This window comes from Hakea prostrata, chromosome 1 (assembly GCF_041222555.1).
Source record: "Hakea prostrata isolate BN-2017 chromosome 1, UWA_Hpros_2, whole genome shotgun sequence".
NCBI lineage: Eukaryota > Viridiplantae > Streptophyta > Magnoliopsida > Proteales > Proteaceae > Hakea > Hakea prostrata.
In genome coordinates, this window is record NC_142600.1 from 18,447,429 (window position 1) to 18,465,154 (window position 17,726).

At 38.4% G+C, this 17,726-nt stretch overlaps 1 protein-coding gene across 1 annotated transcript in view; it reads left to right on the forward strand.

Moving 5' to 3' along the window:
* The window catches only part of EMB2016 (mRNA methyltransferase EMB2016), a 60,080-nt gene extending 43,030 nt beyond the window's left edge, over positions 1–17,050 (forward strand). The window contains exons 16-28 of the mRNA XM_089168084.1: positions 2,784–2,851; positions 2,932–3,148; positions 3,411–3,626; positions 3,738–3,893; positions 3,972–4,025; positions 4,138–4,346; positions 4,443–4,512; positions 9,251–9,576; positions 12,913–13,096; positions 13,178–14,728; positions 14,897–15,676; positions 15,774–15,845; positions 16,472–17,050. Of these exons, the coding sequence (XP_089024210.1) occupies positions 2,784–2,851; positions 2,932–3,148; positions 3,411–3,626; positions 3,738–3,893; positions 3,972–4,025; positions 4,138–4,346; positions 4,443–4,512; positions 9,251–9,576; positions 12,913–13,096; positions 13,178–14,728; positions 14,897–15,676; positions 15,774–15,845; positions 16,472–16,492 (3,924 nt within the window). The 3' untranslated portion in view covers positions 16,493–17,050. The remainder of the gene's footprint in view (positions 1–2,783; positions 2,852–2,931; positions 3,149–3,410; positions 3,627–3,737; positions 3,894–3,971; positions 4,026–4,137; positions 4,347–4,442; positions 4,513–9,250; positions 9,577–12,912; positions 13,097–13,177; positions 14,729–14,896; positions 15,677–15,773; positions 15,846–16,471) is intronic.
* Positions 17,051–17,726: the final 676 nt, after the last annotated feature.

Genomic DNA, 17,726 nt, shown 5'->3' on the forward strand with positions numbered 1-17,726 from the left:
GGAAGTATGACTGAGGTTTCTTAACTGGAATAGAATTCCCCTTTAAATCTCCTATTTTTGTTATATTTTATTATCTTATATTTTCTATATTAGTTTCCTATTTGGTATTAGATTGGTTTCTTAATAAGTCTAAGATTAGTTTATATACTTTTTTTTTTGTATTTCTTTTCCTACTCAAAGTGGGATTTACTTAGATTATAACTATAAATATCCCATTGGGGCCTATGAATGAAATAATACCGTCTGAGCTGTAATTTCTTCAAATTTCAACTTGGTATCAGAGACTTCTTAAGATTGCTGTTTTAAGAGTCATTTAAGTTTCTAGTTTGAAGAATTGGACCCTAGTTCAATGAAGAAGATGAACCAGGGTTCCTATGAACCTTTCATTTTTTCCCCCATAGATTTGTTCTATTGTGCTTTTGTTTCGTTTGGGTTAGTTCCAATCTGTTTTCTTCTTGTTTGAGTGTCTTTCTTGGGATTTGCACAGATTTTGATCTCTATTACCCTTTGGAGATTTGCCCTTATTTTGGCAAATTTCTCCTTTGGAGATCTAACATTGCTATATATTTGATGTTTGAACTGTGCAGAACCTGATCTCTGTTACCCTTGGAGATTTGCCCTTTACCTTGACTAACTTTCACTTTGGTGATCTAACCTTATTGTAGATTTGGCATTTAACCTGTGCAGAACTTGATCTCTATTACAATGAAGCAAGTGAAAATTGATAGACATTTTTTCAAACAAAATTGGAAAGCGGTCATTAATTCGTGAAGTACAAAGATTAAGTTGGAGATATTTACCTAGACAAATGTTTCATCCTATTTTGACTAAGTTGAACATGTGTGATATCCATGCTTCAACTTGGGGGGGGGGGGAGTGTGGGAAGTATGATTAAGGTTTTCTGATTGGAATAGATTTTTCCTTTAAATCTCCTATTTTTATTATATTTTATTATCTTATATTTTCTATATTGGTTTCCTATTTGCTATTAGATTGGTTTTCTAATGAGTCAAAGATTAGTTTATGTACTTGTTTTTTGTATTTCTACTCAAAGTGTGATTTACTCAGATTGTAACTATGTTTGAGCAATAATTTCTTCAAATTTCAACATGGTAAAAAGGTAAAACCACACTTTAATTTATGCATGGGTCAAGTGTTCCCCCATTGTACATTTGTACATACAAAACGTGTCACTTCCATAGCAATATCATTAGCCAATGGCTGCACTAACACTTATTGATATTTATTGGCAGATAGTCTGATTCATCTCGATACATAACGATGCTATTGATACATTCCATAAAAAACCACTTTTGCTTAGACTTGATATAACTACTAATTCCACTGAGAAAATGCTGGAAAGCTCTACAACCTTGGACTTAAAAACTAATCAAGGTGCTCTAGAGCATAAACATTTGCATTATTTGACACTTCTTGTAGCTATTAACTATCACAACATGTAAGGAACCTCATCTTTTCTAACAATATCAATTTAGTGCTCTTGTTTTATACATTATTCTTCATTGTAGTGTTTATGCGTGATACTTCTTTTAATATCGTTTATTTTGTATTGTTTTTCCAAAAGTGTATTTGCATGTGTATGTTTACCATTTCTATACATTTTTATACTGTCAGGTTATACCGTCAAATCACATGATCAGTAGGATACTTGATACCAATACTTAAAACCTTGCTTCCTTTAAGACAATCCCTGTGGAACTTTACAACGACAGCAGCAACAACAACAACAACCTTCTCCCAACTTAATGGGATCAGTTACATGGATTCTTGCCTTCCAATCAACTCTATTTGAGGCTAATTGTTACAAAGCCTAAGCTATGCGTATCTTCTATCACACTTTTCTTAAGGTTATCTTAGGTCTGTCCCTAGTTCTTTTATTTCCTTCGATCTGGATTAAATTGCTTCTCCACACAAGGGCATTTAAAGGCCTCCATTGAACGTGATCGTTCCACCTCAATCAACTTTCTCATAGCTTATCATTTGTTAGAGCTACTCCCAATCCAGCTCTAATATGATCATTCCGTACATTATCCTTCCTAGTTTTTTGGTTTCATCCATCTTAGCATCTGAATTTCTGCTACATTGACTTTATCTATATGATGCTTCTTAAAAGCCCGACATTTTGCACCTATCATCATAACTCATAAGTGGTCTTACGGTGGTCCCATAGAATCTCCTTTGATCTATAAAATAATACATTGATCACACAAGACTTTAGATGCACCTCTCCACTTCATCTACCCTAATTTTAATTCTTTGGGAAACATCATCCTGGACATCACATTTTTTATTTATGATTGAGCAAGGTACCTAAAATAATTGCTTTGTGGAATCTCCTTCTCATCAAGTCTTACCATGTCATCTTCCGCGATCTCGTCCAAAGTTAGATACTAGATATTCCGTTTTCATTCTACTTAGTTTAAAGCCTTTTGATTCTAGAGGTGCTCTCCATAGTTCTAGCTTGGTATTAATTCCTACTTGTGTCTCATCTACTAAGGAACCTCATTGTACTTTTGTCTTAAATGTCTTCTTGAACATTCTCTCCCTTCATCTTACTTGCCTTTTATTCTAGGATCTCATATCAACTTTCATTACTGTTAGTTAACTCACCCTGATACACGCTCCCATAAGATTACGGGTTGCTGTCTACATCAATCTTCTTTTCCTCATGTTGGTCTGTGAATGAAAATCTTCATGTTTATATCTTTTGATTGGATGCTACTGCATTTTCTCATGGACCAAAGTTCTGTTTTGTGGCATAGGATGCTAAGGAGCAGCATAGGAATAAAAAGCTTCTAAGTGCACTTCTACAACTGCATCGTGAAATAAGGTAATTTAGAATCTGCACATATATCTCTTAAAGCAGTTTTGTGTTTATTTTTGATGGCTTTTTGATCACTATGATTGCAGTCCAAAGCTAGCAGCATGTGCAACTGATATATCGTGTCCTTATCCTGGTTCTGCATTTGGTTTGGGAGCGGTCTGTCATCTTATTGTGTCAGCTCTTGCCTGCTGGCCGGTATTTGGTTGGACTCCTGGCCTATTTCATTGCCTTCTTGATAGTGTTCAAGTCAATTCTGCTCTAGCCTTGGGCCCAAAGGAAGCCTGCAGCCTGCTATGCCTTCTGGTACTGTGACTTCATTTTATTGAACACCCCAACAACCCCTCCCTGTGAACCCAGATTAAAAAAAAAAAAAAATGAGAACCATGTTGTGTCTATTCTAAAAATTGGATTGCTCTTAATGTGCTGATTCATTCAGTGTCTTTGTATCTTCTGCAAAATTTAAGCTGAATCATTGGAGTCATTTTTCTCACGCATACTTGGTGTAGCTTTACAAGTGAAACTTCATTACATGATTTGTTTCTTTTCACCCCTCTCCCCGGGGCAGGGTGATCTATTTCCAGAAGAAGGTATCTGGCTTTGGAAGAATGGAATACCCTCATTAAGTGCTGTCCGAACTTTGGCTGTTGGGACACTAATAGGGCCTGAAAAGGAAGGACAAGTTGGCTGGTACTTAAAGCCTGAGCACCTTGAAACACTGCATAGCCGATTGTTGCCACTGTTTGACAAAATTGCTCAGATTATTCTACATTTTGCCTATACTGTATGTCATTTCCCAACATATATTCGAATTTTCATTTACTTGGTTATTTGAACTTCTATTCATTTTTTGCATGCCTTAATGTGTTCCTGTTAATGTAATTTCATTCCTCAGACGTTGGCAGTTGTACAAGACATGCTTCGGGTATTTATAATCCGTATTGCTTGCCAAAGACCTGAAAGTGCTGCTGTTCTGCTGAGACCCATAATTTCATGGGTACACAATCATATTTCTGATTCATCTCCTGCTTCTGATGTGGATATTTTCAAGGTAAAACTTGCTGTAGCTGCTGCTATTGCTACTAAACATTATTCACTCCCTGTTATCTGAAGTTCCTCCTATGTCCAGGTTTACAGATTACTTGATTTTCTTGCTAGCTTATTGGAGCATTCAAAAGCCAAGGTATTTTTTTTTCATAATTATTGTTAATATTTTATTTTTATTTGTGACTAGTTCTAATCTAACCGTCAACTGTTATTTTCTTTTATATACCATCTTTCTTGTTCTTCTCCAGTCATTGTTGTTGAAAGAAGGTGTTGTTAGGATACTAATAAAAGCACTTGAGACGTGCTTCGACACATTGGGTCCAGGTGGTAAGGAAGTTGGTATTTCCACCAGTAGTGGAGGAGCCACCATATATATTTGGTGCCTACCAGTGTTCAAGTCTTTTGCACTGATTTTTGATTCTCAACCAACTCTACACCGGTCTGGAGTGTATGACAAGTGTGTAAATGAACCCATCCCAAATCTCTATTCTTCTACTTTCAATGGGAATTCTTTGTCTTGTTTTGTTCTGAAATGTAATGCTTCTTGTCACAGGGACAGCATAGAGAGATTGATCACAGAAGAGTGTTCCATTGTTTCGTTTCAAGTGCTTAAGTTTTGTCAGGTGAATGTTTTTTCCTTCCATAAACTGCTTGACCATACCTCTATTAAATCTTTATGTTGTCTTTGCCCTTTGCCCTTTTTCTGCTTTTGCAAGCATTGATTTTTGGAAATTTTAAACATGAAACAGAGAGATTTGTCTTGGAGCTTTACACAAAAAATTGTAAAGCCTCCAGTCCCAACAGCTTTATTTATGAGTTGAAGTGCACGGAAACAACTTGAGTCAAGGACTAGGTCCTATTCCAAAACCTAAGGAATCCAAACTCTCTCAACAAGGGAGAACATCCCTATTGGGAATTAGTGCATGGCTGTAAGGCACTAATTCTTGATGGGGTATTCTCCACATTGTCCTTCATTCTAACGCTCCCCTCAATATCTATGTTATTCATGCCCAACTTGTTACCAATTTAGTCAACCCTTACACTCCCCAATGCCTTGGTGAACATATCTGCTAGTTGCTCCCCTGCACGAACATGTCCAGGAGATGTTATGCCTAGTTGTAGTTTCTTGCATTCCTAATGACAACCTACCTCGATGTGCATGGTATGTTCATGAAAACAGGGCTGGCTGGTATGTGAATAGCAGTGTGGTTATCAGACCACAACTTCATTAGATGAATCATCAACAAAGCCAAGTTCTTTAAGTTAATGTCGGATCCATATCAGCTCACAAGTGATATGTGCCACTCTGATATTGCACGTGATCTACCTATCAAGAAGGCAATGAAATGTGCAAGATTTTTAATCACCACTGTTTATTTTTTGCTCTTCTACCTAAGTTAATGTCGGATCCATATCACCACTGTTTATTTTTTGCTCTTCTGTGACAAGATTTTTCACAACAAATGTGCAATAACCGCTGGTTGATCTTCTATGAACTGGAGATCTAGGCCAGTCTACATCAGAAAAACCTTCAACTCTATGTTCATGATTAGTAAAAAGAAGTCCATGTCCAGGAGCGTTCTTAAGATATCTGAAAATCCATATAATAGCATCCCAATTAGATGCCTGGGCAGTGGACAGAAATTGATTCACAACTTTAACAGGAGAAGCATGTTAGGATGGGGCATTGTCAGTTATTTTAACTGAACAACAAGTATTTGATGCTTCTCAGGATCATGGTTATTAAAGCAGCAAAGCGATCGGGGCTCCGTCTTGGCGATTAGGCGACTAAGCAGTGCTTAGGTGGCAATAAAGCGACCAAAGCGGTTTAGTCAATATTTTTAATATAACTACTTTTTATAATAAACTAAAGTACTAAACAAACATTCAACAATCACATTCATAAAAATAAAAATAAAAAACATTCAAGAATCACAATTATGAAAAATTATCCAAAAAAAGAATAAAAACATAACTTCATCTCATCAAACATCATAAGATTCATAACAATAATTATGGAGTATGTGCTATATCAGTAATCAATGTGAAAAATGAAAATGAAAGAAAAGTAGTATGTACTATGTCAATAATCATTGAATATGGCTCATGCTTCACATTTTGTTGATGATAGACACTTTGGGCCTCGATTCTGAAATGGCTCACATATTTAAATTTATATACGGCATTGTAGAATAAATTATGATTTAAAAAAAAGAAGAAAAAATAATATGCACAAATTACAAAATGTAAAAAAAGCGGTTACTTTAGCATCTAGGCGGCAATATGGAGCAAAAGGCGGCAAAGCAGTAGTGCTTAAGCAAAAAAGCGGCAAGAAATTAGCTCGTTAGTTAAGCGGTTCAGAAACTGCTTTGTCGCCTAGGCGGCTGCTTAGACACGCCTAGGCGGACGCTTTGATAACCATGCTCAGGATTGTTAAGAATGGTTCCATCATCTGGAATAAGTTTCAGATTAGAGCCGCTGGGGTTTCTAGGTGTTTAAATCCTAGGATACTTGTTTCACACAATAAATTAAGTGCATACTTCCACAGAACAAAATTTGGTCGAAACTTGCGAAATTTCTACCGAAACGAAAAACTAGGGAACTGAAAAAAAATCCCGAATTTCGATCGAAACCGTCGAAATTTTGTCGAAACCTGTCGAAACTTGGTTCAACCTAGATGGACCAGCTGGTTCATGGGGAAAAAATTCCCAAATTTCGTGGAAAACGTGGGAAATTTTGTGGAAACCTGAGACTTTTTCCTGCAAATTTCATAACTTTCACAAATTTTTAATTTTTTTGTTTCTTTCATGTTTCCCCAAATATCACGACAAATACCCCCTCCATCAGGACTTCCCTATCCAAATTGCGTATTCCGTTAGACTAGTTATCTTAGGCATGTTGATGACTAAACTTATAAAGTTGCAGTTGTTGATTACCTTGACAACCCTAGGCATAAAATGTCATTGGATGTCTATATTCGTTGGTTGGAAGAGAGCATGTTATAGATTTAGTACTACTTACCTCACAGGATGGATCCACCGAGGCACTCCTCTTGGCACTGAGTTGTACTTTCCTTTTATTGTCAGTTACTTTGTATTTGATGTTTTGAAATTAAAAATTGTATATTGAATGTTATGTACTTAAGTAAATAAGTTTATAGTGTACTTCTTGGACAACTCTACATTGATTTTATGAATATTGAATGACATATCTACATTGATTATTTTAGCAAAATGCATGTGCCAATGTGTTATTTATACTCTAATTAGCTTAAGTGCAGAATCTCACCCTAAAATACTCCATAAAACTTGTCGAAACTTGATGTCAAAACTTGCACAAAAATGTCCTAAGTTTCCTCGAAATTTCTTTGTTTTCCACCTAGGTTTCCCATTTTCATTCAGTCGAAACTTGAGTTTCCCTCAAATTTTTTTCTATGCATACTTTTGTTGAGGCCAAAAAAATGTCTTTCTTTGGTGGTGTGACTTCTACAACAGAGAAATACTTGATGTTCCTTAAGTTTTAAATGAAAATTTTGTAATAAATGTGTCTTCATCCTCCCAATACCTAATAGATCATCCCCCTATATTAACAACGTCAACATAACAAGAAATATTATGCCCGTGTTAGTGTCTCTAAAAGAGACAGAATTATACAGTCTTGCATCGTGTGAATCCAAACTCTAACATAACTATAGTGAAAAAAGCCAAAATGCCTGAGGTGACTGTTTTAGTCCATATAACGACTTCCTGAGTTGACAAACCATACTCTTCCCTCAAGCAACAAAACTAGGAAGTTGCTCCGTATAAGCTTTCCTCATGGAGATCTCTATGTAAGAAGGCATTCTTCATATCAAGTTGATACAAAGACCAGTGGTTGGTAGCATTGAGAGAAATCAAAATTCAATAGAAGTAAGCTTGACGACATGAGAAAAAGTATCCGAGTAGTCAATACCATACACCCGAACATAATTCTCAGCAATGAGTCTGGCCTTAATTTGAGCAAAGAGAGCCTTTGGATTAACTTTAACCACAAAAACCCAGCGGCAGCCAATATTAGTCTTCCCTAAAAGTAACTGAACCAAATCCTAAGTCTAAGTTTCTTCTAAGGCCATCAATTCCTCAGTCATCATAGTGGTCCAGGGTCAGACATTGCTCCTGAAACAGACTTGGGGGTTGGATGTTGCTCAATGGTGGACAAAGAGGATGTAAACAAGATGATAGACCTACATATCAGACAAAGTTAGAAATAGGATATGGAAGTCAACTGCAAGTGCCTTCGCGAAGGGCAATTGCAATAATAAGACTTGATGGAGAATGAACCTCCGGATTCTCATATGAAGATTGTGAAGGGGTAGAGTCCATGGGAGGGGGGGGGGGGAGTTGGTTGTTCTTGGGTGGTGTAGGTACACCACGGTGATGGCCGGAGTTCATAGGTGCTGCCGGCACGGTGGTGGCAGAAGGTATAACTTGTGGAACCACACTTTGAATAACAGTTATAGGAAGATCATCATCAACATCAGGTAGACTAATAGGTTCAGTAGAATAAGGAGAGGATTCAAAGAAAGAGGACATTAACAGTAACAAAATATTTCTATGACAAAGGAATAACTGCGATAACCCTTTTGAGTATGAGAATACCCAACAAAAAGACATTTAAGCCTTTAAGGGCGCATGTGGTTCTAATTTAGACATCCTAGACGAGGATCTCGAATAGAACATACACTACCAAATACATGGGGTAATTGGTTGTCGAAGGTAACCAATGTGTTAAAAGTTAAAACATGGGTTGGTAATACATATGCAATATTTGAACTGAAAAATGGTGGTCAGATAAGATAAGGTTTTGGGATGATGGATTGGGTGAGGCAAGAATATTGTGTGAATGGTCAGGTTCTAATGATGATATAAATGGCTTTCTACTATAATCATAGTTCTCTAGGTGTCACATAGGCATCTCAGTTCCGTTTGCTGCAAGAGCACCATTTTCACCTTGGGGTCTCGGTCTTTCCCTTTGACGCCTAGTATTACCTAGACCGTGTAAACTGTACTAGAAATAGCAGAATTTTGATCTGCATACTGAACTGGCTTGAAATAGACTAACATTACTGGATGATTATCTTTCTTGTTCATTTTGTTATGCTGGTAGTAACCCCTTTGTGGAATGGGAATCAAAGATTGTAGAGAAATCCTGGATTTATGGACTACTGCTATGCCATCTTAACTACACCTGTTCCCCTCCATGTTCAAGCATTTGACCATTTATTATCTGCTTGATTTCTGTCATTCTTATTATAGTTACCTACTTAAGGGATGTAATACTTCTCTTATTCCAAAATGGAGATCATTTGTTGTTCTTTTCCAGGTTCTGCCAGTTGGAAGGGAATTAGTTGCTTGTTTAACAACCTTTAAAGAATTAGCTTCTTGCTGTGAGGGAAGAAGTGCTCTTATCTCCATTTCTGCACAGCTCCGAGCTTCTACTTTTGAGAATCTTGAGCCAATGAGGAATGAAGGCGATGCACGGGATACTTACTCTGGTGAATCTGGTTTGAGTAGGTATTCACCTCTATTGAATTGTTGCAGAAACTTGTCAAGATCAATTAATGGTGGCGATGGTCTGTTGCCTTATGCTATTGATGCTGCAAGGGAACTGTTTTCAGGTGCTCTATTTCTCTGCGTGGAAGGTAAAAAGTGAGTTCTCTTCTTTATAACTGGTTTTTGTAATTCTTTTCTGACCTTATTGTTGGCTCATTGCAGTGTAAAATTATTGTATCAGGTGAATCTAGTTGTGGTGGAATCAGATGTCATACCTTGTGATCTTGGGATTACTCTTGTTTTCGTCTTTGTTTTGTATATGACATAACTGCTTACTGTGTTTGAATTCGTACTCATCCAACATTGAGCTATTAAACTTGCGATCATTTAGATATGGTTCTTTTTTCCGGGTCAAACTCCTATTGATCTTCTTCTGATTCCTATGTTACTCTTGCCAGCAGGTAGCAACATTATTAAGATTGGCTGCCAAGTTAAATTTTGCCTGATGACCCCAATTTTTAAGCTATGGAGCTTGATAATATTTCTAAAAGCAATTGATAACATTCACTTCTGGTATTTAGTACAAAGAACAACTGCTTTTGTTCTTGCAGCATTCCACGTGGTCTGTTATCCCGAGAACTGTACATAGATAATCTGTAAAACTTCAGTCAGAGAAATCCACTCAAAATCACTTGTGGAAGTTAAAGAGTTAGCTTGCTCTTGATACAAATCTTTATTTTGTGCACTTTGATTAGCTCTTTTTTGTTATTTTTGTGGTATTGCATAAAATTCAAGGTTTCCTAAAGCGTGTAGACTAGGTTGCTGGTTCATTTGTATCCTTGACCATTGCTTGGCTAGCGCACTGATTTCTTAAAGCCTTCAGTTATACGGACCTATATTGAACCCAGTTTTGTTTGACCATTCTCCAATTCAAATAGAGGTTCTGCTCTTCAATAGGCTTATGGCACCCTGCTGTTTGACCTTATCATTCTGTTATATTTTATCATATTATTGTTTTAAATAAGTATGATAGAATGAATACCATTGCATGGGAGAAGTGATGAGATGAAAATAAGGAATAACTGAAGTGGCAATTTATCATGAAGGAGGAGCAAACCCATGAGAACTTAGTTGTCAAGGTGACAATGTGAGGCGAGGCGATAGAAGACAATGAAAACCAAGGCGACACCAGGTAGACGTGACCCAAAAGGGCCAGATGCCTAGGAAACGCCTTGACAACTATGCATGAGACAGAGACACTGAAACCTGTAAGTGTAAGCAAAGTCAATGGCTACAGAAGGAAGGTAAAGAAATCTAGTTCACCGCCTTTTACCGATGCAGGAGCCAAGCCCCACACTAAGTGGTGGGCCAAGGTCAAGAGAAGCACCTAGGGTTGCTGCCCAGCAGCACAAGGAAAATGGGTTATATCCCATAGTTCGTTTTTTTTTTTTTTTTTTTTACAGCATTATTACTTTTGATTGGGCAGAGGTACTCTTGCAATCCTCCCCATCCCTTAATGGCACTCTAGTCCTTTTCAAGTAGGCTTTACTAATTCAGTCTTTTATTTCAATATGGAGGCCACGATTTGGGTCCAAGATTCCTCATAAGGGTCCTATTATAAAACCCAGGTAGCTGCTGTTTTATTCCTAATCGAAGTCTTTTTTGAGTCCTATATCAACTAGGACTCCTCTTAAGTTTTTATAAAGAGCCTCCAAATTCGATGGGAGAGCTATAGCTTTGAGAATTTTCTTGAGAGTATTTGCTGCTGCAAGTCTGATTTTGTTCAATTTTGTCAGAGAAGGTCCAAAGATTGAAGAAACTTTAAGGTTGTTGGTGTGTTCAAGCCAAGATTTTGGCTGTCTGAACAAGCAAGGTTGTTGGTGTGATCAAGCCATGATTCTTCAAGATACCGCCTCTGTTCACTCCAAAGATTCTGAAAGGCTCCCATTCACGTATCTGGTAGCCTACCCCATCCCCCTTCTGCTAATGCTCTTCATTTTCTATTCTATACCAACTCCCCTTGTTTGAACCTTATTTTCCCTCCATAATCAAGAACCTTCTTACCCCATAAACCAGCACCCCCAAACTGCAGCCATAAGACCCCCTTCATATGCTCTAACTTTAACCTTAGTTGCTGGTGAAACTGACCAGCCAAGCCTTAGTTCTTGCAAATATCTTATTTGAAACCCCTTTTTCAACTTCCAGAATCCAGGAAACCCATAATACTCAAACCACCCAACCAAATCATTCCATATTTAGGACTGTATATTCCAAGTTTCATTGGATAATGAACCCACTCACTGACATCAAAAGGCAATTAATGTTTTCTTCCCATTTCACCTCATCTCAAGGATTACCTTTTTTGGTTGTTAACCATCCTAGTCCCATTAAAATCAACCTTAACCATCCCTAGGGCCTAAATTAATCACCCCCATCCACAACCTGTGGAAGTTTGAAAACCCTAGTGCATTTGAACGCATATCTTAAAACCCTCCCCATATAGTATACACAAACCTTCCCTAACCATATATTTTTTGGAGCCTGGAGTTAATGCTAACCTATATCTTGGCAGCTTGGTCCTCAGTCAACTGAGGCTACATAATTTTGGTTAACAGTTGTCTGGGTATTCTTGCTAAAACCATTCACTATAAAGTCTTCCTTTGGATCTTAAATTCTGAGACACAGGATGTTTAGTGGTTATGATATTGATTGACTGTGAATAGCTTGAGTATAACATGTGTCACACTCTCTTTTAAAGTATCAGGGCTTTAGTGTTTAGTGCCAGTGTTCTCCACTCCAGATTTCTCTGATGACTTATAATTTTCCATGAAATAAAGCAGTAACCATTTTTCTAGAGTCTTGAACACTGCAGACTTCATTTCTTGTTTTCAAGTAATAACATACAGAGAAAATCATTCATAAAGGTAACAAGTTGCTAACCAATAGGTGCGAGCCCCCACACCTTTTGACCACCTGATGCTTGTTTGATTCAGTGGGTCTTAGGTACATTACGTTCAAGTTCCTGCCACCATGATTAAAATTTTTGGATTCCAATTAGATTTCTACTCTGCCAAAACTGAAGTATTTAGGTGAAATGTTGGTATATTCTGGAGTCTGTATATAAGTTTCGTAGCTCACTTTATTTTGGTTTGCAAAACTGAGATATTTCAGTAATTGGCTAAATTTCTGTAATTGTTTTCATGCTCTTAAATATTAAATTGTCTCAGCGAACTGGAAACTTACATTGATGAGTTGAATCTTGTTTCTATGGTGAGCCTTCTTTTTGTATCATTCTAGGTTAGTTTGTGGTTTTTTCTGTTTAGTTAATCATTCACGGCTTTGGTTCTATCTACAAACTAGATAATTAGTTGCTTTCTGAGAAGCTGCATTTTGAATTTAGTTTTGGATTTTGTGTACATCCTTCTGTATGAGATTTGTGTAGTCAAATCGTTTCTCCAGAAAGTTGGCCGACAGTAATTTTGTTTTGGTCAGGTTAAACATGGAGGGAGTTGCTGTGTTGAAACGACTTTTTGGACTTTATCAAGATGTTGAAGGCACTGATGATTTTTCCCAAAAGAAATACAAGGATTTAGAGGAACTGATAAGTCTGTTAAATACAAGGTCTAATGAGGATGAAAGATTAGTTGATTCAAATCTGAAAACTACTTTGTTGCAGGTGCTGTTATCATACATTTGGTTCTCCATTTTATGTTTCCTTTCCAAATTTAACTAATGGTGTTATGTGTGCACTCCGCAGACTGTAGAATATGCAAAATCAATATTATCATTGCTGCAGAAGCCTATTGAATCATTTAAGGTGGATGATATCTGTTCTGTAGGACGTTTTCCGTCATCAGCAACTGATGTTCTAGTACATCCAAAAATACTTTCTCCCCATCTGTTGATTCCTTCTCTAACAATGAAGAGCATTCTGAGTGATGAGGTTGTGTCGTTGCTGGCACGGATTAGAAAGTCTGACAGTAATGCTGAGAAGGCTGAGGATTGCTTTTCTGGGGGACTTGCAGACAAGTTTCTCTGGGAATGTCCTGACTCTTCCTCTGATAGACTGCCAGCTCTTCCTGTAAAGAGGAAAATCACATCAATTGAAGGCTCCAATCGGCGCTCCAGGGTTGAAGGTTCAGGTTCAGATGTCATTGGCTCAAATGCATTTTTGCGGGGAATGGGGCTCCCAAGTTCCTCTTCTGGTCCTACTCGCAGGGATACCTTTCGGCAACGCAAGCCAAACACCAGCAGGCCACCTTCTATGCATGTTGATGACTATGTCGCGAGAGAAAGAAATGCAGATGGTACAAGCAGTGCCTCAAATGTTGTAGGTTCTATACAGCGTGGAGGATCTACCAGTGGTAGGCCTCCGTCGATTCATGTCGATGAATTCATGGCAAGACAGCGAGAGCGTCAAAATACATCAGCTATGGCAGTTGGGGAGCCTATGGCACCAAACAAAAATCCACCTCCTGGGAATGAAATTGATTCTCAGAAGTTTAACAGATCTCAGCAGCTGAAAGCAGATCTTGATGATGATCTGCAAGAAATTAACATTGTGTTTGATGATGAGGAGACAGAGTTGGATGATAGATTATCATTTCCCCAGCCAGATGATCATTTGCAGCCTGCCCCGGTCATAACCGAAGAAAATTCCCCTCATTCAATTGTTGAAGAGACTGAAAGTAATATAAATGAAAGTACTTCGTTTTCTCACCTGGGTACACCACCACCATCCAATGCTGATGAAAATACACGAACCGAGTTTTCTTCTAGAAGGTCAGTTTCACATTCTGACGTGGGATTGAGTCGCGAAGCAAGTGTTACGTCAGGTAGGTACATGGGGCCCAATGGGGAGAAACCATTTTTCCAGGAGCAATCTGATGAGACAAAAAATGCAGATCTGGTTATGCCTTCTGGAGGGTTCAATTCTGCTGCAACAGCAAACATGTCTGGATTTCCTACATCTTTCTACAATAAAGGTTCTCCATCCATGCATTTGGTAGGTGATTCTAGGGCACCTCCACATAGTTTCTATCAGAGGGACAGTCCTCAACCTGTTAACACTACTTCAGTAGGTGGATTTCAGTTATCTTATGAACAGAAACCACTGCTCAATCAACCCCCACTACCTACATTGCCCCCTCCAACGATAGTGTCCATACCTACGCTGACAGCTGAATCTCTTCAAAGTCAGTCATCTCCATTTCGTCACTCTGTGAGAGACCTGCAAACACCACTTTCAACAGGTTATCCAGTGCAAGCATTTGATGGTAGTGGCTCCATTGCTATACCAACTTCCCATGTAAGAGTAGACAAATCTTCTGTTCACAATTTTTCTGCTTGCTTGCTACTACTTTCAGTTAGTTCATCAGAATTAGTAAATAATTAAAATAATTTTTGATGTCAACCAGAGCACGTATCTGCATTTAACTGTAGTTCAGAACAACTAACCACTCCCTTTCATATGCAGGATTCAAAGTATCTATGGGCTTCTGCCTCTTCTTCAAGTAGGTTGCCTGATGAAATCATCACTCCTAGTGGATCTGGCAGGCCACCTCCACTTCCTCCTACACCACCACCATATTCAACTACATCCATTGGGCAATCATCTTTAAAACCGAGTACGCAGTCATCAGGGTTCATACTGACTAGTGCTGGAACCACTCAACATCCATTGACACCTACCATACCTTTAAGTGACACTCGCTCTAGTAGCTTTTCCATATCTGGAGGCGTTCTGACGTCATATTCACCACCTATACCACCTTTGCCAGCCAGTAGGCCTACATCTATGCCTGGAAATTTTTTTAGTGGTATGCCAACTCAGCAGCAGGGTCAAAACCTGTCTAGTCTTCCACACACTGTGATCAGTCAAGCTTCCATTCAGTTGGCTCAACCTCGTGTACAGTTACAACCACTGCAACCTCCACAACCACCCCGTCCACTCCATCCTCCTCAGCACATTAGGCCCCCCCAAGTTTCACAACCACAATCAGACCATGCGGTGTCTCTCCTACAGAGCCCTATTCAAGGGCAAATGCAACCACTGCAAATACCTCAGCAACATATATCTACAGTCCCTGTTTATTATCAACCCCAACTTGCGGAACACCTTTCACAACCTCAGCAACAACAGGTTGAGCATGTACTACCTCAAAACCTGTACCAGCAAGGTGATAATCCATCACAACAGCATCAAGATTCAGGGATGTCACTGCAGCAATTCTTTAGTTCCCCTGAAGCAATTCAGGTATTTGTCGGATATTACTTGTTTAATGGTAACTCTGACATGCATTTGAACATTTTTATTGTTTTTCCTCCTAATTTTCCTTTTCCTTTCATGATAGTCTTTGTTGAGCGACCGGGAGAAACTTTGTCAGCTTTTAGAGCAACACCCAAAATTAATGGAGATGCTTCAGGTATGATCCTTCTTTGTTACTGGATTAAATTTTCTCCCATTGTTCCCGTTATGATTCTCCTACTATTCAATAGGCTAAGGTTTTCCTTTTTTCCAAATTGAGGTAGAACATTCGAAAAAGTCACACAAAGGCAATAAATGATTGCTTATATACAATAATAATTCCGTTCCTTGCTTTAAAATATACGTTCTAAGCAAACAGTCACTTCCAATCGCCCCCCCCACCTTTTTTCTTCCTTTCCCTTTTCTCTTTCTTCCCCTTGGGTTTGGCAATCATGATTTTGTTCACCAAAAGAAAAAGTTTGGTAGTCAACACGTTTGGGAAGTATCACAGTATAGGTACAAAATTTGCCTTAATTTCTTGTCTCTTGCAATTTGCTTATGCTTCTCCCCATTCAACCTTTGCTGTTGGGGCTGGGGTTTACCACAAAGTTTATATGGCCAGTGTATGTTACTATTTCTGCACTATTTCGGTTAAAAATTTAGCGTTACGTTGATAATAGATTGGATAGATATGTGCTGTTACAGGATTATGGTTAGATATGATTCATGCACCATACGAAATGTGATTATGCCTGCCACTAGATGGTCTGGGGTCTTACTGTTTCATTTTCTCTTGCTGCTCAGGATCGGCTTGGTCATCAATAGGAATGTGATTCGAGGATAATCCCCTCATGTGAACTTTGCTAAGCTGTTGAAGTGAGTTCATGCCAGTCCATTTGGAGATTCATCCACCCAGGAATGGCTACTAAGGTTTCCTCTGCCGAATCCTAGATTTTACCCCCAACTTTTGTATCCCTGTACAATATGTTTCATGTACAGACTTTTTTATTATTATTTAAATCAATCCTTTCTGTATGAGAATCTGTCAACTTTTGTTGGTGCTGAAAGAAATTTACTTAAATTTGAAACCACAATACATCCCATAAGAGTATTACAGGAGACCAATCTAGAAAAGGGGAAGGTGAATTAAACATGATCTTAGCTTGCTGGGTGACTGCTGCATGGTTCGCTAGAACATAAAAGGGAGAATAAAGCATACCAAACACTTATTATAGGTCTAATAATCATAAATTTAAATCGTGCCAAAGAGAGCCTAAGCACATCTTGGAACCTGAGTGACGTAGAAGAGCTTGCCAATTCTTAAAACATTGAATTGAGTGATGTATCCATAATGGTGGAGAACTATATGGATGTAATAGCAGGTTGATCACCGTTAGATCTCCCAATGATAACCTTGTTGAATCCGTTCTCTCTAGCACAAAATGTGGCTTGTCGAACTGCTTGCTAGGGCTTCTGTCACTAGAATGATTCTTTCACCTCTTTTCTCTGTGAAGCTGAAAAGAATTGGCCATCATTCTCTCTCCCTAAGCCTGCGATAGCTGCTATTACATCAATGATCTTCTCTAGATCCACAAGTAGCTTTTCAAAATCCAAAATCAATGGCTTGGGTCTCCTTCAAAGGCTTGAAATGTGAAGGATGAGTTAGAACTCCTGCATAACAAACTTTGGGGGGTTTGGGGGTGGGGGGTGGGGGGTGTTGGGGGTGTGTTTGCGGTAACTCTGTTCAGAATGAGAGTCGAAAGGAGAACATTTCTGGGAACCAGCATAGCAGTCGTAGTTCTTTTTAAGGTCTTTCCAGTGTGTAAGGCCTACCTACTGTTGCATTTTATCCCCTGATGTTGATGTGAGAAAGCACCTTAAATCTCAAAAATTCCAAACGACTCACCAGTTCTCCCTTAAATGTATCCGTTTTTCTAGTCCAAGGTTCACATTTCTCAAAGATTTTATAGGGTTTTAAACCGTAGATTGCATTAGCAGTAGTATTCATTTCTGCAAATGTTAATAGCTATACTTTTTTAAAGCAATAAGTTCGTGAGCA